The 25,732-nt window shown below is 42.4% G+C and overlaps 1 protein-coding gene across 2 annotated transcripts in view; it reads right to left on the bottom strand.

The window, feature by feature from the left end:
• The window catches only part of PPP2R2B (protein phosphatase 2 regulatory subunit Bbeta), a 270,379-nt gene that overhangs the window by 131,372 nt on the left and 113,275 nt on the right, over window positions 1-25,732 (bottom strand). The window contains exon 1 of one of the 2 annotated variants that reach the window (XM_075274754.1): window positions 13,097-13,701. The exons of the other annotated variant lie outside the window; for it this stretch is intronic. Coding sequence (XP_075130855.1) covers window positions 13,097-13,166 — 70 coding nt within the window. The 5' untranslated portion in view covers window positions 13,167-13,701. Of the gene's footprint in view, window positions 1-13,096; window positions 13,702-25,732 lie in introns of those variants that run through there. 2 annotated transcript variants of the gene reach the window in all.

The following is a 25,732-nucleotide window of genomic DNA, read 5'->3' as shown; positions in this document are numbered from 1 at the left end:
TTTACAATTATCAAAGCAATTATACTATGACTCCATCGCACAATGGAGCTAAAAATATCACAGCTTATAAATCCAACTCGCACTCACTTGCTCAATATGCATGAGACACCTTCATTAAAATACAGTTAAAAGCCAACAGCCACTTCTTTATGTTTATACTCCCCGAAGCGCCTCTGTCTTTAATGCTTTCTTATTCCTTTCTCACCGGGGAGCCATCATGTTCAGCTATCAAAATTTCTCATTTTTCTTTAGCCCTAAACATATACAGAGTCCTGCATCAGGTTGTGTGACGAATCGGGTTTAATTCCTTTACTCAGATTGCTCCTGCCCCTGACAGATGGATTCAATGTGAAAACGTGCCCTGTGGGTTCTGCCATGTCAATGTTCCCAATATATAGAGATCACCTACAAGGTTTCCCTCGAAATTTACCAACAAAATGGCTCCATTAGGTTAATGTTACACACAAAACTTGTTTAAAAAAAAATGTTGGTATTTGTAGCATTTATAGAGCGATTTTTCACAGCAAAAAAATGCTGCCAGTAGATGTGAACTGAAATCTAATAGGGAAATATATAAAATGGTAATTTTTGTGGCTTTTTCCCCTCTATTTAAAGCAGTTTACGGCATTTTATCTTCACAGACCTTCACTAACTTTTGGCCCCCGAATAAAATATAACTCAAAAATTTATTTTTTTGCTAGTGTCGATAAGGAGGTGGTGGGGAGGGGTTTGAACTTTTTTTTTTTAATAGACTTTATTATTCTAACTTTTTTAAAAAATAGAAACCAGGCTGTTAAGTTCTAGAGATGAGCGAACACTAAAATGTTCGAGGTTCGAAATTCGATTCGAACAGCCGCTCACTGTTCGAGTGTTCGAATGGGTTTCGAACCCCATTATAGTCTATGGGGAACATAAACTCGTTAAGGGGGAAACCCAAATTCGTGTCTGGAGGGTCACCAAGTCCACTATGACACCCCAGGAAATGATACCAACACCCTGGAATGACACTGGGACAGCAGGGGAAGCATGTCTGGGGGCATAAAAGTCACTTTATTTCATGGAAATCCCTGTCAGTTTGCGATTTTCGCAAGCTAACTTTTCCCCATAGAAATGCATTGGCCAGTGCTGATTGGCCAGAGTACGGAACTCGACCAATCAGCGCTGGCTCTGCTGGAGGAGGCGGAGTCTAAGATAGCTCCACACCAGTCTCCATTCAGGTCCGACCTTAGACTCCGCCTCCTCCGGCAGAGCCAGCGCTGATTGGCCGAAGGCTGGCCAATGCATTCCTATGCGAATGCAGACTTAGCAGTGCTGAGTCAGTTTTGCTCAACTACACATCTGATGCACACTCGGCACTGCTACATCAGATGTAGCAATCTGATGTAGCAGAGCCGAGGGTGCACTAGAACCCCTGTGCAAACTCAGTTCACGCTAATAGAATGCATTGGCCAGCGCTGATTGGCCAATGCATTCTATTAGCCCGATGAAGTAGAGCTGAATGTGTGTGCTAAGCACACACATTCAGCACTGCTTCATCAAGCCAATACAATGCATTAGCCAGTGCTGATTGGCCAGAGTACGGAATTCGGCCAATCAGCGCTGGCCAATGCATTCTATTAGCCCGATGAAGTAGAGCTGAATGTGTGTGCTAAGCACACACATTCAGCACTGCTTCATCAAGCCAATACAATGCATTAGCCAGTGCTGATTGGCCAGAGTACGGAATTCGGCCAATCAGCGCTGGCTCTGCTGGAGGAGGCGGAGTCTAAGATCGCTCCACACCAGTCTCCATTCAGGTCCGACCTTAGACTCCGCCTCCTCCGGCAGAGCCAGCGCTGATTGGCCGAAGGCTGGCCAATGCATTCCTATGCGAATGCAGACTTAGCAGTGCTGAGTCAGTTTTGCTCAACTACACATCTGATGCACACTCGGCACTGCTACATCAGATGTAGCAATCTGATGTAGCAGAGCCGAGGGTGCACTAGAACCCCTGTGCAAACTCAGTTCACGCTAATAGAATGCATTGGCCAGCGCTGATTGGCCAATGCATTCTATTAGCCCGATGAAGTAGAGCTGAATGTGTGTGCTAAGCACACACATTCAGCACTGCTTCATCAAGCCAATACAATGCATTAGCCAGTGCTGATTGGCCAGAGTACGGAATTCGGCCAATCAGCGCTGGCTCTGCTGGAGGAGGCGGAGTCTAAGGTCGGACCTGAATGGAGACTGGTGTGGAGCGATCTTAGACTCCGCCTCCTCCAGCAGAGCCAGCGCTGATTGGCCGAATTCCGTACTCTGGCCAATCAGCACTGGCTAATGCATTGTATTGGCGTGATGAAGCAGTGCTGAATGTGTGTGCTTAGCACACACATTCAGCTCTACTTCATCGGGCTAATAGAATGCATTGGCCAGCGCTGATTGGCCGAATTCCGTACTCTGGCCAATCAGTGCTGGCCAATGCATTCTATTAGCTTGATGAAGCAGAGTGTGCACAAGGGTTCAAGCGCACCCTCGGCTCTGATGTAGCAGAGCCGAGGCTGCACAAGGGTTCAAGCGCACCCTCGGCTCTGATGTAGGAGAGCCGAGGGTGCACTTGAACCCTTGTGCAGCCTCGGCTCTGCTACATCAGAGCCGAGGGTGCGCTTGAACCCTTGTGCACACTCTGCTTCATCAAGCTAATAGAATGCATTGGCCAGCGCTGATTGGCCAATGTATTCTATTAGCCTGATGAAGTAGAGCTGAATGTGTGTGCTAAGCACACACATTCAGCTCTACTTCATCGGGCTAATAGAATGCATTGGCCAGCGCTGATTGGCCAGAGTACGGAACTCGACCAATCAGCGCTGGCTCTGCTGGAGGAGGCGGAGTCTAAGATCGCTCCACACCAGTCTCCATTCAGGTCCGACCTTAGACTCCGCCTCCTCCAGCAGAGCCAGCGCTGATTGGCCGAATTCCGTACTCTGGCCAATCAGCACTGGCTAATGCATTGTATTGGCGTGATGAAGCAGTGCTGAATGTGTGTGCTTAGCACACACATTCAGCTCTACTTCATCGGGCTAATAGAATGCATTGGCCAATCAGCGCTGGCCAATGCATTCTATTAGCGTGAACTGAGTTTGCACAGGGGTTCTAGTGCACCCTCGGCTCTGCTACATCAGATTGCTACATCTGATGTAGCAGTGCCGAGTGTGCATCAGATGTGTAGTTGAGCAAAACTGACTCAGCACTGCTAAGTCTCTGCATTCGCATAGGAATGCATTGGCCAGCCTTCGGCCAATCAGCGCTGGCTCTGCCGGAGGAGGCGGAGTCTAAGGTCGGACCTGAATGGAGACTGGTGTGGAGCGATCTTAGACTCCGCCTCCTCCAGCAGAGCCAGCGCTGATTGGTCGAGTTCCGTACTCTGGCCAATCAGCGCTGGCCAATGCATTCTATTAGCCCGATGAAGTAGAGCTGAATGTGTGTGCTTAGCACACACATTCAGCTCTACTTCATCAGGCTAATAGAATACATTGGCCAATCAGCGCTGGCCAATGCATTCTATTAGCTTGATGAAGCAGAGTGTGCACAAGGGTTCAAGCGCACCCTCGGCTCTGATGTAGCAGAGCTGAGGGTGCACAAGGGTTCAAGTGCACCCTCGGCTCTCCTACATCAGAGCCGAGGGTGCGCTTGAACCCTTGTGCAGCCTCGGCTCTGCTACATCAGAGCCGAGGGTGCGCTTGAACCCTTGTGCACACTCTGCTTCATCAAGCTAATAGAATGCATTGGCCAGCACTGATTGGCCAGAGTACGGAATTCGGCCAATCAGCGCTGGCCAATGCATCCCTATGGGAAAAAGTTTATCTCACAAAAATCACAATTACACACCCGATAGAGCCCCAAAAAGTTATTTTTAATAACATTCCCCCCTAAATAAAGGTTATCCCTAGCTATCCCTGCCTGTACAGCTATCCCTGTCTCATAGTCACAAAGTTCACATTCTCATATGACCCGGATTTGAAATCCACTATTCGTCTAAAATGGAGGTCACCTGATTTCGGCAGCCAATGACTTTTTCCAATTTTTTTCAATGCCCCCAGTGTCGTAGTTCCTGTCCCACCTCCCCTGCGCTGTTATTGGTGCAAAAAAGGCGCCAGGGAAGGTGGGAGGGGAATCGAATTTTGGCGCACTTTACCACGTGGTGTTCGATTCGATTCGAACATGGCGAACACCCTGATATCCGATCGAACATGTGTTCGATAGAACACTGTTCGCTCATCTCTATTAAGTTCCCATTAGCAATGCTCTACTCTTAGCCAGGGAGAGGCTGTCTTTGTACACACACGCACTCAATTCAGCTTGTAGAACTGAAGCATTTACCAAAGGGGGGCGGTCACTTCAAATGGCTGTATCTCTGGTTTTATACCACCTAGAAAAATGGTTCTGGTATCACATGCAGCTTAGGCCTGGTTCACATCTGTATTCAGTATTCCATTCAGGCGGTCCGCATAGGTACCCCTGAATGGAATACCAAAGGCATTGACAAGCGGTGAGCTTATGAAAGCACAAAGACCCCATAGACTATAAATGGAGTCTGTGTGTTTTCCGCGCGGAGTCCACACGAGTCATGCGAAGAGAAAAGTACTTCATGAACTACTTTCCTCTCCGCATGACTCGTGTGGACACTGCACAGAAAACACATGGACCCCATTACAGTCTATGGGTCCCGTGTGCTCTCATTGCTAACCACTTGTCAATACATTCAGTATTCTGTTCTGGGGATCCCCAAGCGGACTCTCCGAAAGGAATACCGAACGCACATGCGAACCAGGACTGAGATATCACTAGTTAAAATCAGAGTCAGGAATGTGATTTTATATGCGTATGTACTGATACACATTACTTTCAAATTCCAGACTGTGTTTTTAACTAGTAATATCTCAGGTTCTATTACAGCTAGTACTTAAAGCTCAGCTCTCTTGTGATATCGTAGTCATTTTTCTAGGTGGTATAAAACCAGAGATACAGCGATTTTATGTGACTGCCCCAGTTTTGGTAAATGCCTCGGCCCTAATACTCACAATACAAGTGTGTACAAACTTTCCTTAGTAACGGCTCAGTTAGACCGTTGCTAAGGAGAATGTTACAACCAGTTTTATTATACAAAAAGTAGATAGTATTATAGTGAAACACCCCCTCCCCCAACACAATAGCAGGAAGAAAAAAAATGGAAGTTATATGTTTAAAAAATACATACTTTTTAGAAATTGTGTAATTGCAAATTTTTAAGTGTTTTTTTTCTGGTATATATACACACAAAAGTCATGTTATTTGAAAGAGAAATATAAAACAAGATCTCCGAGTCAATTTTTTAATGTGAAGAAAAAAAAAAGCAAAAACAAAGTCATTCTATTTTGCAAAAATGCTATAAAAAATGCTAAAAAAAAAACTAAATATAAAAAAAGCACTCAATCGGCTGTTCTCAGCAGCTGATACACAGAGAATGCAACAAGAAACAAATAGCTCTGTACTCTGTTGTGGTCAGACCAGGTACTGCAGATCATCGCCTATTCATCTGAATGGGATCTAAGCTGCAGTGACTCACTCAGTTTCCTGTCTGCTTCCCACTCCATTCTCTGTGCATCAATTGCTAACAGCAGATGTTTGATGAGTATGGCAGGGGTCAGACACCCACAGAACTGATACTAGTGACCTCTCTAAAATAGATTGCCAATATTGTTCACTTGAAAAACACCTTTAGGTCTTGGCCTCAAACTGCAGGTACCAATATGTTTTTGCAAAGTGGATGGGGTTCTGTCTAATCCTATCCACTCAATGTAGAAAAATAAAAAAATAAAAAACCTCTGCAGTGGAAATGTTGCAGTTTCAAAAATTTTAAATTGCAGCATGTCAGTTATAGCTATGGCATAGGTATAATGGGGCAATGCGTTTCTGATGCGGTCTTTGCCACAGTGTTTTATTGTTGCAGATTTTTCGCTGGATTTTTTTAACCAAATATTACTAGAGCCTCTTTTTTAAAGCATACTTTACATTTGTTAATCTGACACTTAAATCTTGTACCTTTTACATTCAGAACATTTCACATGAAAACCAATCTGCTTGTATATAAAAAAGCATTGTCGGACTCAAACCGCAGCTGAAAAGGATCAAGGACATTGAACAACAAGAGCCCAGTTCAGCCTCTACAGAAATGATGGCATACGAGTGCCTTAGTGTCACAAGTATCATAGAATGAGTGGAAGCAGAGAAAGGGTCACGTCAGAAATACAACACAGCGGTCACTTAAAACAGGACATAAAAACTTCTAGGAACAAAGGATGTGGTGTAAACCTGAAACGGAGAACCTCATTTCTACAGCAACTGTGAAACTCTATATACACAATTCCACTGTCAAGGGTACAATATATTCTACAGGGAATTACAATCTTGTGCAGCGGCAGCGAAAATAAAGTGTTACATGGTATCCAATGATACTACAATGACAATACAGTAACTTCCTTCACGGTCCATTACGCCAGGGCTACAGAAGGTCACTGTTGGCAGCAGATATTGGTTTTGGCCAGAGATGCCAACATTGAAATCTACTGGCAAAAAGATAAAGCTAGGGCTGCACAGATTTGTGTCATATAGCAAGAAGTGGTACTGAAGTTGTGCAAAAAAAAAAAAAAAAAAAAAAAAGTAATTCAAGGCACCTATATGGTGTCAGAATGAAGTGTTGCAGAAAACCCAAAACTGGTGGATTTTGGTCTCACAGAGCTTTATTTAACCAAAGACTTCAGTGGAAGTTACAAGTAATACATCTATGAATTTAACATGTTTTTGTTACCCAACAGCGCCCTGTGAAGCTATAGTCTTCTACAGATTTGGGGAGATATACACTATAAAAACTAGTGAATTTGTCAAAGACAAACAATTATCCCTCCCCCCTCCCATTTCCTTTGACAAATAAAGAGTCCAGAGTGTTTCTCATGGACAACTACTCCACTTTTTTGTACCAGCTTTGATAAAACTCCCCCACCAAGTTTAATGGATCTGTACAAATATAGCAGCATGCATGTACCATCGCCTTTTATACGTCGCAAACCATGGCAGACATGATAGGCTGCAGAATTGAAGCTCTGATCCCAATTACAATCTGCAGTGTAATTAATCAGTACAACATGGCAGATTCATTTATTGAAAAGTTTAGTGATGGATACGCAAGTTTTTTAATAATACTTTTACAAGAGACTTAAATTACCTTCCACCATTGGAAGCTTCCACATGCCAAAGGGATTTTCTAAGAAACTGTGATTTCTGTCCACAGCATTTAAGTAAAGAAAATACACAAGCAAAATCCTGCACCAAATCTATTATTCAGATGAGACAGAAGTGGCAGCTAAAGGCAAGAGTAATTAGTTCCTGGCCACGGATAATTGTTTTGATCCGATGTGACCATTCATGGGATGTTCATTAATGAAAATTCCATTGTAGCCAAAACGAAGGACTTGGGATCAATAGGGGAATTTGCATTATATTAAAGTCTTCTCGGAGAACAAGCCTCTAGGCCAACAAGTTGTTGAACTCAGACAGCTGCCACTTCCTACCCACAGAGGACAAAGTCCTGCACTGCTAGCAGTAACAAGTATGACATACAAGCAGTCTGGCATATAACTGTATGTGGCGGTTCCCATTGTGAGACCATATAAACGCGGCGGGTCTGCTGTATTTACATGAAACAAAGCCTTCAGCACTGTCCAATAACACAAACTGACTGCACCAGCACGTGTCCTATCTGGGGCAATAACCATCACAACTATGGATGCACACAAGGCCTTAGCATGGGCAGAACTGAAAGGTAAATGTACCAATAAATGCAATCATAATTGAGGGTTTTTTTCCCCTTACAAACTCTTTCTATAAAACACTGAATTACCATATCATAGGAGTTCAAAGGAAAGACAGGCTTACAAACTAGAAATAATGACTACATATCAGTAGCTGGAAGTTTATGGTTGGGGTATTCATTAATTTGTTTTATCAATCCAGTGCAAGGACCTGGTAATAGTATCGGAGAGAACAAAACTCAGCCAAATCTGACCACCATGCATAAAATGACTGTACACATGCATAAGATTCTCTCTATACTGTTAGAACATGTTCACACCAACCGCCGACTGGTGTTTGCAAAAATACATACACCTGCTGCGGATAATCTTATTCACATGAGACTAATATTGAGATGCAGATATTTTTAGCATACAGTATACCTTAAGACCCTGTTTTTTTGTTTTTTTTTAACCAAAGGCTCTCTAGGTTTGTCAAGGACTATGGGTCCATGAAAAGTGTGTAGTAGTAGTAAGGAGGCAGTTTAGTAGTAAAAAAAAAAAAAAAAAAAAAAAAAAAAAATCCTAACAAGTTTTTGCAAGTTGACTGATGAGCAGCCAAAAGTGGTTATTATTATAACTGATATTTTAATCTGAAAGCCTGCCAAATATTTCTAGTATGGCCAATCTTTTTTTGGCAGACTGAAGTCTCAGTGATAACTGCAGAATTTCAGCAGAATTGACTAAAAGTTAAACATATTAAAAATACAAAACCCCAATTTCAGCTTTTTTTCCTTGCTATGGCAGAATTTGGGGTGAATCAGCGGATATCTTACTTGGACAAATGCTGAGGGCAATTCAAGCAGTAGATTATAGTGGAGTCCGCCATAAAGAGACAGACCCTTCTTTTTCCGTGGGTAAAAATTAAAGTTATCTAACAAAGAAAAGAAACGCCCTATTGTTAGACAAATTCATTACAAATCTCTCATTGAAGTGAATGTGATAACCAAATTCTCCTGCTAAAAGGCAGGAAGATTTCCGCAACAGATTTTGCATGGTGGGTCAAACAGCAAAAACCAAGATGTGAACTTACTCTTAAAGGGATTATTTTGTTTTTCACCAAAGAAAGTCATGCTATACTGCTTGAAAGCTTCAATCTCCAGGATACCCCCTTTGATCATTGTAAACAGGCCACAGCATTCGTGAAGCACAGCGACCCCTTCCGATTTTTTCATGCACAGAAGGGCTGAGTTTCCATTGATCTCACAGTACCTGACCAATAGTAGGCATTCAGCAGTTTCAAAAACCAGAGACAACCAAAAATGGCCGCCATTAAAGTTTATGCCAACCTTGTGGTTTTTCAATTATCCTTAGGATATATAATCTGATTGGTGGAAGTTTTAACCAGGGCTTTGGAGTCAACAGGACGAGCCACCGACTTGAGTATTTTTGCTGCTTACTGTTGGGGTTGGAAAAATAGTTATTAAAACACCAGTTAGTGAATTCCTACAAATGCAAATATGCAACATACTCTGTATCTACATATACAATGATTAAAAATAAAATGATTTTCAATTATATTTTACATACTGGTGTTGGTAACTTTTCTCTGGCTCCAACTCCAGCTACAATTATTCTCAACTCCAACATCCCCTGTTGGAAGGAGCCGTGGTGCACAAGTACTAGCACAGCTCAACACACTGTGTAACCACAGAATGATCAATAAAAACTGTAGGGAAAGCACTGTAGAGATCAATCAGTGGCCCCAAAATAGATTGGGAGTGTATTAAAAAAAAAAAAAAACCACACACCACACACACACACACACACCACCCAATATAAAGGGTTCTGCTAGCACCACTATAAAATGGAGATACAGCCAATGTGAAAATGCCAAACACACCACTACTTTGTGTCCCAACCCATCATCATGTCATACTCTAAGGCCCCCACAGGGCAAAAATGCTGGATTTTTGTTGCAGATTTTGCTGAGGTTTTTTTGAGCCAAACCCAGGAATGGATTTTCAGAAGGGAAATGTCTGAACACTTTCTTTATATTTTTCATTCTTTTTCAAGCCAGTCCTGACTATGGTTCAAAAAAAACCCATAGCAAAACCTATAACAAAAAACGCTGCGTTTTCGCAACGTGAGTGGATATTAAAGTAACACTATGCGGTTATGTAGACTATATCTGCCTTCATTCACATACATATAGGAGCGGGATATTACATGAATCCTGAGGGCGGCACGTTACCTCTACTAATTAGCTATAGTAAAATGGAGACTGGAAAGTGTTAGTACAAACAGCATGGGTGTGAATTTGCATTATTCCGACTTATCCTGCCAACACGTGGCTTCCTGCTGACTTCTCCACACAAAGAAATGGAGTAATACACAGACACACACTATAACTAATATATATTATACACACTATAAACAAATTTTATATATATATATATATATATATATATATATATATATATATATACACACATACACACATACATACACACATATACACACACATATATATATACATACATACATACACAAACATATATACATGCATACATATACACACACACCTACCTATCTCTAGGTGATCTAGACTACACAATCTCATCTATTCCTCATGCCAGAAGAAAATGTCACCTTCCTGCTGACATACAATGCGAGTCGACATGGCATGCTTGCTCACATTAGCAGTTGACTGCTTGCTTTCTGCAGCTCCATATTAGAAATGACTGCAGTACTGGATTATAGAGACGTACAGGCAGATATTGTACTGATGAGCAAATTACCAAGACTCTGCTGTCTCACACATAGACAAGACAAATGGATGCCAGTATGATGAAGACAGCAGCATTCCTCGCACTACATGCCACAGCTAAGTATAGAAGGCACGCTGGTCCCCGGGCACCCATCACTGTAGTCAAGGCATGTTGCAGTAGTTACCGACTTGCACAACCTCTAAGGAGAGCATAAAACTAACGGATTTATAACCATCAGCTCAGCATTGCCATGTAATACATGACAGTGCCGGCAGAAAATTAACACTTTGCTTGATGGTACATTACACATGGGTGTGGTAGTGAAGGAAGAGTAGACAAAGTGAGATATACTTATCTGCAGACCTCCATAGACTATTTATTGGATTTATTACCAATAAACATTAATAAAACAGGGGTCTTCATATCTAACATTGTACAAATATGGACAATTTTTATTTGGTTTTATATTTCTCTCTGTCTAATGGACGAGGCCTGAAGGATGACTCTTAGCAGCACAGCTGGATCATGGGAGGGGGGGGGGGGGAGCGCTCTACTGAAGTGACAGCAGCCGCATGGATATTGAGCAGTGGCGAGGGTCCACCACCTGATGTTACAGCCAAAGCACTGACTAGTCTGTCACAGAGTATGCAGCATGAATGAGCCATGATGTACTTCTAGGTAAATATTATATAAAAGAAAGATACTAAAATCACAATAATCTACAAATAAAGCACTGGACCAGAGGTCCTCTGAATACTAGAGGTGTAGAATCTTAGGGGTGGAGTAAAGAGCTGGAAGGGAGTGGATGGACGTCTTGGCATCCATCTGCTCACCACACCCTATTAAAGGCCTAGACTACCAATTACTTTGTGTAACCCCAGAAATAATATTCTCTGTGATAGACATTTAGAGCAAAGGCTAATGAATGGGGCAGCGATTGCCTTCATTACAATAATGGATCATATTATTAGGGGCGTACTTATTAGCACCAGAAGACCTTTCTTGTAAGCCAGTCGTCAATGAAAGATAAAAATAAGCAATTTCCAAGGATCCTGCACAATGGTCAATAGAAATGATGACCACCATTAACCAACAAGGTCCCCTCCTCTAGGGTGGAAGCAGCACCAGGTATTTTGGGCTTTACCACCACCTGTTCATTTCTGCAAAAAGCTCCTGATATCCACCCAACACCTGATCCACTGCTGGAATCCCTATCCATGCCCACTTCTTACATATCTTACCAGGTGAGTGGCTGGGACCGCTGGTAAAGTACAAAGAATCCTTTTGGTTTCCCATAGAAACAATAAGGCTCACCACTCCCAAGTGATCTTCAACATACCTCCTTGACTTCTGATTTGTAAGTCATCACTGCTTACCATTAACCCCTTGTGTACTTACTCCATGAACAAAGCCCATTACCAGACGCAAGACACCACCCACAAACCTGTAGTCTAACATGAAGCCATAAACTAGATTATATGCTAGAGCCTTATTTAGCACCTATATCTAACACCAAAAGAAAATGTGTGTTAACCAACAGTGAAAAACCAATCTGATGGATCACCACTGTAGGCAGGTGAATCATTGATGGCCAACAAGATGCAAGTCACCACTAGTAGAAATAGAACTGACTCCTTGTATGTGCTTCTAAATCTGTAGGGCATAGTGATGAACAAGTCATGGAGATGGCAGTAGTAGTATCCTATTCTAAGGTGCAGATGAATGACTAGTCAAACCTATAGTCATGTACAAGCCTCATATACCTGAAGCAATATCCAAGTGCTAGAGATTAGTCTACTGTCCATTATAAAGCCATGGCTCAAGTCCCATCCAAACACGTTCTAGTAATCCTACTAGATGAATGGGAGTGTGCAAGTTAAAGCCTCTTAAGACTGCTGCCATCTACCAAGGCAAATAATTCAGGATCTAGCAGTAAAAAGACTATTCCCATCCTGTCCCCACTATCAAGGCTACAGGGTAATTATGTGATATGGGCTCAGAAGTGAGATCTATAAGAGATCCTATGAAATGAACCCATGAGGGTGCTCAACATTAAGCAAGGGATCTTTATAACACCTTAAAACACTATGCAAGATCCTTCCAAGAAATAGTGTTTCAGATTATCTAGGAGAGTTCTCTGCCTGGCCTGCATTGTGATCAATGGACACAGTGGGGTCACTTATAGCAGAAGGTGCAGCATCAAGCTTCTATGGGCTCCAGCATCCTCTCTTAAAGGCATATGCAAGGATTTCTATTTATAGCAATAAGATGGAAGTACATGGGAAGCTATAGTGGGCTATGAGGAAATGAAGCAGTGCTGCCCTGTGTTGCCAGGCGATGGCAGTGACTGGTGAATGCACTGGAATGCACTGCACCCCTCAGCATTGGAATGCCCTGCACCCCCATAATTACACTGCAACCCCCCTCACCTTCACAGCACTGCTATGCCCTGAACCCCCCCCCCCCCCACACACACACACACACTCACAGCACCACTATATCCTGCACCCCGACTACACTCACCTTCTGTTGCATAGCTGTGGTCGCGCAGGAAACTGTTGTTAATCTTGCGGGTATCAATGTCCTCCTCCATTTACAGCCTGGATATTTCTCTGATCAGCAGACAGAAGAAGAGCAGTATCCATCATCCTTCCAGCAGCCTCTAGCAGAAGAGGAGAGGGAGCTGCCCCAGGCACGCCATGCCACTGCCCAATGCTGATCTATACAGGCAGAATCGGATGTAGAGGGCAGAGGTTGATGCCAGGGGATGTGGGCACTTCTAGCACATGCTGGTCCTCCCACTCACAGGCCAACAGGTCACCGTGCGCACTGCTGCTTGGCACCGGCAGCCACAGGTCTGAGCCCAGCTCTGGAGAGGCAGCTGATCCTGCAGGGGGAGGTGATACCGAGCTGCAGATGATCCTGCGGGGGTTGTGGATACAGATACAGCCCCCCTTACATGTAGTGAGATCTCCGTGCTGTGCACACCAGCGATGTCCGGTGTTTGCTCACAGTCGTGCCCTGGTCTGCACCTGGCTGAGCCGGGGAATGCTGGAGCTGGTGCCTGGATACAGTCAGATGCTGCATTGAGCTCAGACTCCTCCTCTACAGCTTGTTCTCTGCGTCAGCACAGCCTGCTCCTCTCCCCCAGCCCCGGCACTGCTGCAGTGTGGGGGCTGCTGACACAAGCCTGGCACAGCATCATCTCCATACAGACTGGGGGCAGCTAGGAGGGCAGGCCATCATCGCCCACAACTAGTGCCCTCATCACTGAAGAAGCTGGAGGTGCTTTCATATACACAGGGCTACAGTCTCTTATTCACAGGAAATTTACTTCTGCCTTTTACTGGTCTACTAAAGAGGAACATTTATTACCTTCACTCTAAAACACACCGGCAGTAGCCCTGAATTCAATATATTGTAATATAGCCATACAACAGGAGTCAATAGCGCACAAATGGGCATCCAGGAGTGTGAATTGAAGGGTTAAATTCCTTTGGGCACACACTGCCAACACAGCGATATTAAAGTACATGGGCATAAGAACTGGCATTGCTATGACCGGGTGTCACAGTCAACAGATGTCAAATGGGGCTTTCAAAGGCGAGATGTTTAACCCTTTGAAAACATGTAGGCAATTTGCTGCATCCCCATCTGCGTGTAGCAGTATGAGATCAGTGGCCCAGATATGGATATCTCGCAACCCATCAAGCAATCCAGACTGGCACAAAGTGATTCTAGGCACAAAACTGGTGTCGCTGTAGGCAGGTAGCTACATTTTATTGATACAAACAAAATGAGTTTTCAAAACTGTCTCTGGGCAATGATCTGACACCATCAATATACAACTAGGGAAGCCTTATATTTAACCTTCTAAAACTATTATTTCTATTAGTAAAAGGGGGCAATCTGGCACACTTAAATATCTGATTCTCTAACCAGAACCCATCGGGTCAGAAGAAGTTCAGGCGTTCAGGTTAAGGACAGGAGGAGGGGAATAAAAGTTTTTTGGTAAAAAGAAATTAGAGGTGTGAGTCAACCGTTTAGGAGCTGGTAGGGTGAAGTTGTATTTCTTACCATGTCCTTGAGGCGGGGCCCTGCCTGGCTCCAGGAGCAGCTGCTGGGGGTTTCCTCTGCCCCTGCAGCTCCAGCAGGGACTCCGGATGGAGCAGGAGACACACGCAGCCTCCAGATCTTCCACCGCTGACCCAGGGAAAGCCCCGCAAGGGACCCTCTGGCCTTGGCCGCTGGTCGGCACCGCTCATCAGATTTATTCCGGCCTTATGATGTTCACCTGAATGCTATTGGCTTGGATATTTGGCTGCTGGGGATCCAGGAGGGAGTTGACCGTGCCCTACAGGTGTGGCGGAATGAGCAACAGTAAGGGGGTCACATGCTTGTTGTGGCATTGAAAGGAGGGGTCTCTGGAGGCTTTACTAGTATTTAATCAGTAGTGCGGGTGGAGGAACATGGGGTTATCTCCACTCAATTGATAGTTTTTGGTAAAGGGGCTGCTGGTTGGAGAACCAGAATGGTGTATACTCCAGCGGTCAGGGTACCCAGGAGGGACATACCTTCTGATGCCGATGCCCCTGGGCCAGGTGTACAATGGCTGGGGGGGGACGTGATCTGGGAGTGGTGCCTTCAGGGCTACTCCTTATAGGGTAACAAAAGGGGGTGGGGGTTGGAAGTTAGGGCACAGCTCTTAAAAATATTTTACAAGTCATGTAAATTATAGTGCAAGTTATCTTTTTAATGGTAGCTGTATTTGTGAGTTATCCCTTCTTTTCTGGTCCTCAGCTGTATCATGTGACCAACAAAACTCTCCACCAGATAAAAGTTCTTATGCATGGACAGGAACTCAGTTTACAACACCTGTATTTTGTGCACCAAAATTTATGTTGCATGTCAGTCATGACATATTTATGAATAACAAGCACCAAAGAGAAATGCAAGTTTGGCTAGATACTTTCCAACATATTTATGAACTTTATAAGACCTATTATGGCACAGATATTGGGGCATACTTATCAATACTGTCAAACTTTACATCAAGTACATATCCCATTGCGCATTTTTCTGATACAGCAAGAAATATTTTTTTCAATTTCTATCTCAAATGAATCTTCAACCAAGTTTACACCATTTTAAATTTGGTATCCTTTGCACATAAATATCTGCAACATTTGTGCTTTTCTTCCTTTGTGCCAACGTTAGACCCTTTTTCACCAACCCATTGTGTTACACATTTTTCAGAATGTCAAACCAGTCGTGTTTTTCTGTTTTCTCTGATGCACATGGCTTAGAAATAGGTCGTAAATGCTGTGCACCCTAAATTTTGGCATAAATGAATTCTCTTGATAATTATGCTCCATTCTTATATGAAAAAGTGCAAGAAAAAAAAAATTATGTAAATTTGGGGAAGATTCACTTACTACAGAAAATCTAAGATCACTATGCTAGGAAAAATTATGAAATAATTGTATTCTAAATTATGAGATTAACCAGGTCTGCTTGTTGCCTCAAAACATTAAAACATACCCTTAAGGTCACTACACCGTACATCATCTCTCCTAGTAGCCCATTTGCAGTAAAATGATCTTCCATCACCACAATTTTCCATTTCTAAAGTTCCCTCTTTGAAGGGGTTATGCAGTTTAAGGTATTTATGGCCTATCCTTAAAGGGGCTCTATCATTGGGAAAAGTCATTTTTAATTAAGTACATACTTGCATAGACTTTAGAAAGGCTATTTCACACCTACCTTTTGTATATAAATCCCCTCAGTAGTTTTTAATGAGCCCGTTGTAGTGGTCGATGTGTTCTTTTATGGTGTGATTGGTCTGTTTGGTAATAGTGTGATGTGGTAAAAATGGGTTATGCATTTAATAATAAATTTTATTTATATAGCGCCAACATATTCCGCAGCGCTGTCTTTGTCTGTGCCTGATAGACCTCTCACTTGGCGATTATACTTTTTTTGTAGCAATATAATAGATATTATGGTCATATGGGCATATATATTGCTTTTTGCAGATACTCTATTCATTACTAGAGATGAATAGAGATCAATTCAGAACCAGTGTTGACTTGCATTCAGCAAATCAATGCTGGTTCTGCAGCAGGCTCACCCTTGCTAGTCGAGAGAGCTGGCAGTTTGCGTTTATGCGGGAGCATTGACCAGCGTTGATTGGCCGAATGCTATACAGTGTACAGCATTTGGCCAATCAACGCTGGTTCTGCCAGAGGCTCGTCTGTAAGGAGGCGGAGTCTAAGATCGGACCACAATGGAGACTGCTATGGTCCGATCTTAGACTCCGCCTCCTCACAGACGAGCCTCAGGCAGAACCAGCGTTGATTGGCTAAATGCTGTACACTGGCCAATGAATGCTGGTCAATGCATTCCTATGAGAAAAAGTCAGCTCCCGCATAAACACAAGCTGCCAGCTCGCCCGACTAGCAAGGATGAGCCTGCTGCAGAACCAGCGTTGATTTGCCGAATGCTATACAGTGTATAGCATTCGGCCAATCAATGCTGTTTCTGCAGGACGAGTAAGGGACGGTTCACATTAGCGCTTGCCTCCTGTCCGGAAGGAGTCCACAGCGGACCCCCCCAAATGGAATATCAGCACAACTTCAAGCGCTGTGCAGTTAAAGCGCACGGACCCCATAGACTATAATGGGGTCCGTGCGCTTTAACTGCACAGCGCTCCTCCTAAAAACTCTCCTCCTGCTACTCGTGGCCTTGGGGACTCTCCTTTAGTCGAATAGTGGTTTCCCCTGAAACAAGCATTTTTTCCCTTAGACTATAATGGGATTCGATTGAGTAGTCGAATATTGAGGCTTTACTGAAAACGAATATCGAATCTCGAATATTTCACTACTCGCTCATCTCTAATCATTACCTATTACTTATTGTGCTACCCTGTACTACACATACCACCTTGGTGTTTACTGGTACTATTATCTCCTCGATTCCCCACAATATTTGTATTTGTATTGGATGGTGTTATTTATATATCTCTATGTTTTTTATATTTAGATACTTGAATAGTTTTATACTATTAGAGTGTAGAAGTCTGATCTTTCATAGAATAGAAAAACGACAGAATGATGGAGCACCCTCCCTATGCACAATCACAATTCACTCTAATGTGAAAAACAAGTGCTAGCCCTGAGTGCAGTACTATATATTTATGTATACTGTATATATAAATAATATATAAATATATATATATATAAATATATATATATATATATATATATATATATATATATATATATATATATATATTGAAGGCCAAAGTGTGTTTCTGCTGGGAATGATGACAAGCAGCAGGTAGTGGCCCGGATCAAAAAGGCAGAGCGGCCGCAAGTCCTGAACATCTGTACAGCTGTGACTGAAAGCTTCATAGGGGCATGCTACATCAAATCTCTGATGGTACAGAATGCTGCTTACAGTACAGTGCACCGCAAAACCAACATGCATAATATACATGTTCTAAAATAAATATATATTGTCTCTCAAAAAAGAAACAGTAGCACCAGCAAATCTGGTTACCTGAGAAAGGCTTCTGTGAGAACTGATACGTGCTGTATGTGTATAAATAGAATTTATTTTACACACACTTTTTATGGAGCGACAGGGGTGGGAGAATACATATAAACTAGGTTAGGGGGGGCATGATGACCACATTGTCAACAAGTTTCGGCAATATCTGACAGCAGTGGATCTTGAATAGAGGTGTGAGGTTCAGTAGCGCACACATGGACATGGTGAGTCCCCCTGCCAAGCTGTGAACTCGGTATCCATAGAGAGCATCTGCAGTTACCAGTAAGGATTCTCCTTGGCAATGAGTGTGAACAGTGGAACTAATAGGAACACAGGCACAAAGAGAGGAGGACGCTGCAGCACAACACAAACTTTATCATATACATTGACTAACTTGCAGCAAGGGATTAGTATTAAGAGCAAATGCATCTGTAGGAAAAACTTTTCAACTTTACATGTATACGTAAAAGAAAGCGATGAATATATAGTATTACACAAATATCATAATGGTTTGGATATAAATACTAGAATATACTTTGAGTAAATAAAATAGCCCCATTCTGGTGGCTGCCACAACGCCGTTCTATACAATTAACAGACTGGATAATATTATGTGCGTCAAACAAGTCCTCCGCTTACAGACACTAGTATGCTGTAGACATGACATGCCAATGAAAAATCAATACGGCTGTCGCTCAGATGTAATGAAAGAAAATTGTAATGAAAAAAGATTGATCTTATTGATCAGCTGACATATTGGAGATATCTTCCACATGCAGTCAGTGAGTTCAGTGACCCTACTTCCAGTCATCTCTTATCTACCAAATTTCACACACTCTATGCTCAGAGAGTCGCCCGCCTACACAACACTGAGCAGGTTCTCATTATACTGTGTGTATACTGTGTGTGTAATATATAATACCACACACTGGGGCACAAAAACTCGTTTTCAGCCATATTGTGTCAAGCCATACATAGTCTTCAGGTCAAGGACCAATAATTTAGAGATTTCTCATTAGCTATAAGGATCCAAAATATTCCTATGCAGCGTTCAGGAATAATAGGCACCATGGACTTTTTTACAGCGTAAAGGATACCAAGATTAGAAGAAAAGGGGTCAGTCTGTATCAGATTATACTGCAATAAAGCAGAAGGCAAAAACTTATCGAAAAGCAATATTTTGTGCTCAAGTACTTATAAAGTTTTTGGATTTTTAAGTCACCAACCACAATCATAATGACCCAATAGTGAAACACCGGATTCATAGGTGGCAGCTAACCTGTAAGTGGAATTTGTACTGCAGGTGCACTAACTAGTGAGTTAGTGCACCACAGCTTGGCTTAGGAGGATTATGTTACATTATATTGTGTTGTGACATGCATTGCTTGCACCATGGTGGACAATGAGTTAAATACAGGCTTATGTTGCTTTATTTGGTGCAGGTCATCAGCCTTCACGCATTGATTGTTCTGGCATTTTCTGAAAACTTTATCGGACAAGGATTTCTTTGAGGCAGAAAACAGTTGCGCCCAAGAGCTGCACCAGAAGTTGTTTATTGCTCTCAAATGGTATGACTCAATATAAGGAATTACCTGACAGTGTGAACTTGTAGAGGAGTGAGGATCACATCTTCCTGAGGGTAAGTTCACATGGAGATTTTTGGTCAGGATTTTGAGGCCGTATCCGCCACAAAAGCCTGACCAAAAAGACACGTCCCATTGAAATCAATGGGAGCTGGTCAGGTGTTTTATCCGGGAGCCGGTTTGCTCATTCTTCAGGCCGTCTCATCTCACGATATGGACTGAAGACACTCCCTCCTCCCAACTAGCCCATTCATTAGGCCTAATCCAGAGCAGAGTCCGCAACTGGATGCCGATGCAGTTCACCGGCACTCAGTCGCAGGACTGGAACCTGAGGCGCCCTCCGGTCTCCAAAAAACCCTGTGTGAACTTAGCCTAAGGCTGCTTTCACATGGCCAGTGTTTGGTCAGTGATTTTCATCAATGATTGTACCTGTTCTGTGTTTTAACCCACTCCTAATTTTGGCACACAAATATATTTACTATACCTGATCTCTGTGTAGTCTCCTCTCCTAGTTTTGTCTAGTTTTCATACAAAATCAGTAGACAAACACTGCTGTGTGAAAGCTGCCTAAATGTCAGCCGATTCCATTACTCAGCACACCCCCAAATACTTGGAGAGCAATAGCCCAATTCCATCAATGATAGCAGTACAAACTAGTGACATCAGCAACAGACCATTGTTGCTGCAGCCTCGAGGCCTACCCTGTTACCTTACCACCACCACTACGTTTAATAACCTTGTAAAGAACTACCGTACTATAACATCTGCTGCTGTAAAGAAGGAAAAAATAGTGTCAAGACTGGCATGGTGTGTATCCATATCCTACCAATGGAAGACCCCAGGTAGCTTGGGGGCCGCATACAGTGGCCTCTCTGTGAGGGCCAGACACTGAAGAATCCCAATAGCCTTATTGAGTACAAACTTACCTCTGTCCCATTGGAACTGCCAATTCCTCTGCCAGTGCCGCCTCCTTACAAATGGTGTCTACGGAATTAAATACTTAACCCCTTAAGGACCAGGCCATGTTTTGGTTTCGCATTTTCGTTTTTCCCTCCTCACATTTCAAGAGCCATAACTTTTTCATTTTTCAGTTCACAGAGTCACATGATGGCTTATTATTTGCGGGACAAATTGTACTTTGTAATGGCACCATTCAATATGCTGTGCAATGTACTGGGAAGCTGGAAAAAAATTCAGAATGAGGTGCAATTGGAGAAAAAATGCATTTGCGCCATTTTCTTATGGGTTTAATTTTTACAGCGTTCACTGTTTGGTACAAATGACATGTTACCTGTGTTCTACGTGTCAGTATGAACGTGGTGATACCAAATTTATATAGTATTTGAAATGTTTTGATACTTTGCAAAGTTTGATAAACTTTGCAAAATAGAAAAAAAAAATTGTGTCATCATGTTCTAACACCTGTAACTTTTTCATATTTCCATGTATGGAGCTGGTTGTGGTGTCTTTTTATGCGGGACAAGATGTCGTTTCTATTGATACCATTTGGGGAAAGATCTGATGCTTTGATCACTTTTTATTCAATTTTTTTATAGGAGGCAAAGTGTTGAAAAAAACGCTTTTTGGCGGTTTTTATTTTTTTTGCCGCTACGCCGTTCGCAGTACGGGATAAATGTTTTAATACTCTAATAGTTCGGGCATTTTGGAGCGCGGGGATACCTAATATGTTTATGTTTAATGTTCTTTAATTACTTTTATAGCTAATCTAGGGAAAGGGGGGTGATTTGAACTTTTATATTTTTTTATTTTTTTAATACTTTTAAAAACTTTTTTTTTTCTTCTGTTACATTTATGATCAGACCCCTTAGGTACCTTGAAACCTAGGGAGTCTGATCGCTCATACTATTCACTGCAATACTACAGTATTGCAGTGAATAGGAAAATCGCAGCACTTCTATTAGACGATGCCTCTGGCCTCTGGCATCGTCTAATAGATCTAGTGCAGAGACAAGCCTGGAAGCCTTCAATAGGCTTCCGGCTGTCATAGCAACCGATCACCGCCCTCATGTGACGTTCAGGAGGGCGGCGATCGGGGAAACATGGCGGTGCCCGTGCCGCCGTTTACACACTGCGGTCACGTTTGACCGCAGTGTGTAAAGGGTTAACAGCAGCGATCGGCTCGGGCACCGACCGCTGCTGTTAGTGGCAGGTCCTGGCTGTATTATACAGCCGGCATCTGCCGTGTATGGAGCGAGCTCAGCGTGTGAGCTCGCTCCATACATCCCCATGCGACCCATGACGTACAGTTACGTCAAGGGTCGCTAAGGGGTTAAACAATATTTTCCCCCTGTGAATTGGCGTCGAGCCATCACTTTGTTGATCTGCAAAACTCTCTGGACTGTGTTGCCATTGCACCAAGGAAGTGACAACCCCCTCATTGATCCAAACCGCTCATTTGCATATCAACAAATCCGTGATATCTCGCAATGAAAACATCGATTCACAAGGGTAATTTTTTTTTTTGTTGATAAATCAAAGCCACACTGACATTTATGGTGCAGTCTTTATGCAGTATTTTGACCCAATTCAGGAACGTATTCAGAAGGAATGGGAAAACTAAAAGGTCGCACTTCTGACCCGCAGTTTTTTGTAATGACCACCCCAAATTATTTTTATGAAAAAACTGATTTCAAGTAATAATCATCTGAAAAGGAGACAGAAGAAAACCAGCTTGGATTTGCTCGTGAAAAAAAACCTTCTGGAAATATCAGATGATTTCGCTTTCTGGCAGATCCTACAATCACTACAGCCAGATTGAGGTAATCCATATTTTGTTGCAATTAAAAATGTAATTAAAATAGTTTTCAAATAATTCATGTTATGGCAACAAATTGCTAATGTAGGTTTGCTTTTTGGCCAGTCAATAGGCAGCTGGTGTAGTCATGAACCTATTCCAAGGAGGCAGATGCTAGGTTCTAACACTTCTGATGGTGGAGGGGAACAATGCTACCCATACGACATCAAACATTTATGGCACAGACAGGTGCACAGTAAGGCCACACATTCAGCCAAAACTCATAGACGCTGCGTGTCCCAGCAGATGGAAAAGCATTGGCTTACAGGGCTTATGTGGAAGTTACTGTACCAGCAACATTGGCATGGACTATTCTGTGCACTGTGTGTTCTACTGGGGGTGAACATGAGACATTGGGGTGTGGATACAAGTGTGATGTGAAATAAAAAGCACAGACTCATTGTATAATGGGGATATGCAATAAGCTAAGTGCTTTATGGCAAGAAGGAAGTCAATCTAAGTACCACAATTACAACACCGCTTATTAGAAGTCGGAGCACTTAGTGAAGCACAACTTTGGCAGATTTTTTTGTTTAGAAATCAAGTAAATGGTATACAGGTTTATAAAAATGTAGAAAGCCGTTTTCCTAAGAAACTATTCACATGAATGTCAAAAACAGCCAAGCATATCCACTGCCATTACCATTGCCTGGTTTGATGTAATGGGGCCAAAACATAGGTTTATTGGTTAGGACATACCCACAAAAAATATATATATATATATATATATATATATATATATATATATATATATATATATATATATATATATATATATATATATCTCCTCCTATAGAAATTAAAACCTGCATTTGTTTTAACGGGTGCCTGTCAGCAGATTTTAGGAAATACCAGGCATAGAAGCTGGCAGGGTTGACTGATGTCAGCATTCACACTAAAATTTACATAAGCAATAAAAGCGATCTGTACATAGTCATGGGGGCGAAGACTTACATCAGGAAGTTAAGGTAATTCCACACCTTCTTACCCTCCAGTGCCCATCTAGTCTCTGATATCAGCGAGGGTGGACAAGCTACATATCCCAGCAGAAATGAAGACTCGGGGCAGAGTAACTTTTTACTACTAGATCTCCACCCCATTTCGTTATACTTTAATTTACATAGGGAATAAAAGCTATTTTTGAGATGATTCCAGCATCAGTGTAACATTATAAAGCCATCACTGAAGCTGTGGCATCTCATGTCATGTACGTGCTTGGTTTTGGTACCTAAAACCTGCTGAAATGTCTGCAAGCAGTTTAAAGTACTTGAGAAATTGAAGGAATTACTATGCCCAGACATGTATCCTTGCATGCCATTTATTAGCATAACATGAAGGCTGTAGAGATAGGACGAATGTTAAAAATAATGTACAATGTAGCTGTATGAGATTAGAAAGGTGGCGCCTCCCTCTCCATAGGCAGTGCCATGTACTGAATCCACGGCGTACCAAGCAACACCTGATTTTACCTACTCTCTATGGTGTCATCCTTGTAATGCAGTTCAGCCTTAAAGGGGCACTCTCAAACAGCTATATTCAAAATTGTAGGCAACTATACATAACTAAAATTTAGCATGGTTTTAAAGATTTTCTCTAATCATGTCAGTGGTGACCGTTTGTTGTCTTGATCGGTTGTTGATAGATACAATCATGAACACTTTTCTATACTCAAACCCAGCCAAAACTTCTTTCTTTTTGCCAGGTTATCTTTTTGTCTGTGCACTATACCTGTCTAATAACCTGGCCACTATAAGGATATCATGGCTTGGTTTCTGCCAAGTCTCAGACCCTAGAAAGTTCCCGCAATCATGGTTGTATCCATTTGCAGCTGATCAAGACAATAGTTTGTAACCATAAAAATGGTTTTAGAAAAAAAAAAAATCTATTTGCAAAAATACAAAATATTTATATTCCTGGAAATACCCTGTAATTCACTTGGCACAAATACCGTATATACTCGAGTATAAGCCGACCCGAATATAAGCCGAGGCCCCTAATTTTACCACAAAAGACTGGGAAAACTTATTGACTCGAGTATAAGCCGAGGGGGGAATGCAGCAGCTACTGGAAAATTTCAAAAATTAAAATGGTCGGAGTTTTTGGGTGCAGTAGTTGCTGGGTGCTTTGGTTGTCTGTCTGCACCGTCCCTGAGCTTGCGGACTGTTTTTGCTTCCCCCACTTGGAAATCAGTCTAGCTGAATATAGCGCATCTACAGTGCTCCTATTAACCCCTTCCCGATGGAACAGGAGCACTGCAGATATCCTATATTCAGTAGACCGGACACTTTCAGACACAGGGATACCTAATGTGTTTTTCAGTAATTTTCTACTTTTGTATGTATTCTAGGGAAAGGAGGGATTTAGTAATGGTTGGAATTTAATGCAGACCTGTCGCCACTCCTCCACGTCTGGTTTAGTAAAATTTGGATGATCTCTCATAGCTTGTGAAAGTGGTCTATTTTCCCCAAACCAACCTCAGCAGCTACTACATCATGTTCTGTACTTTTCAATCAAGTCCAAGACATGATTGGTTTTTGCTTTAAAAAAACAAAAACAAAAGTTTTAACCAAACAGTTTATGGGATGCAAATGTACCTCAACTAGCCATGGTAGGGACTTTGGCTTGCAATTTATGCAGCCTGGTCAGTTATTTCTGAACTATATAATGCCTATGGTGTGACTGACAAGTTCCCCACAGCAGCCATCCCCCTGCTTTCTTCCCAACTGAAATCTTGCACAGGCCGGGTTGGTTCTTCTGCATCACTGTTCACGTGACCCCACCCACTCTTCAAAGTCAGATATTGATCTCAATAGGAGCTGAGGTGCAGTAACGGCATCCGGCCATGGAGCTATCCGCTTACTGCTCTGTATAGTACAGGGACCAAACAAACCCTTGAAGAGGTCATCCATGTGGGGACCAACTGTTGGCCCCCACTGATCAGATATTTTATGGCTTATCCTAAAGCCATAAATAAAAAATATAGAAATCCTGGACAACCCCTTTAAGTGGAACATGCAAACTCCAGTACTACATTAATTTGTGGAGGTATATATACCTGAATATCATAATAGAGAAAATACCATATATATCATGCACCATACCATAGGCCCGTCATAGGCATAACATGGGTTATCAGTTCTGCGTAGCATTCCTTTGAGAACACAAACATTTACAATACAACAAATTGCAGAGTAAAACGCAATATAAGAA

The sequence above is a fragment of the Leptodactylus fuscus genome, chromosome 5, assembly GCF_031893055.1.
Source record: "Leptodactylus fuscus isolate aLepFus1 chromosome 5, aLepFus1.hap2, whole genome shotgun sequence".
NCBI lineage: Eukaryota > Metazoa > Chordata > Amphibia > Anura > Leptodactylidae > Leptodactylus > Leptodactylus fuscus.
This window is presented reverse-complemented; position numbering and strand designations above follow the sequence as displayed.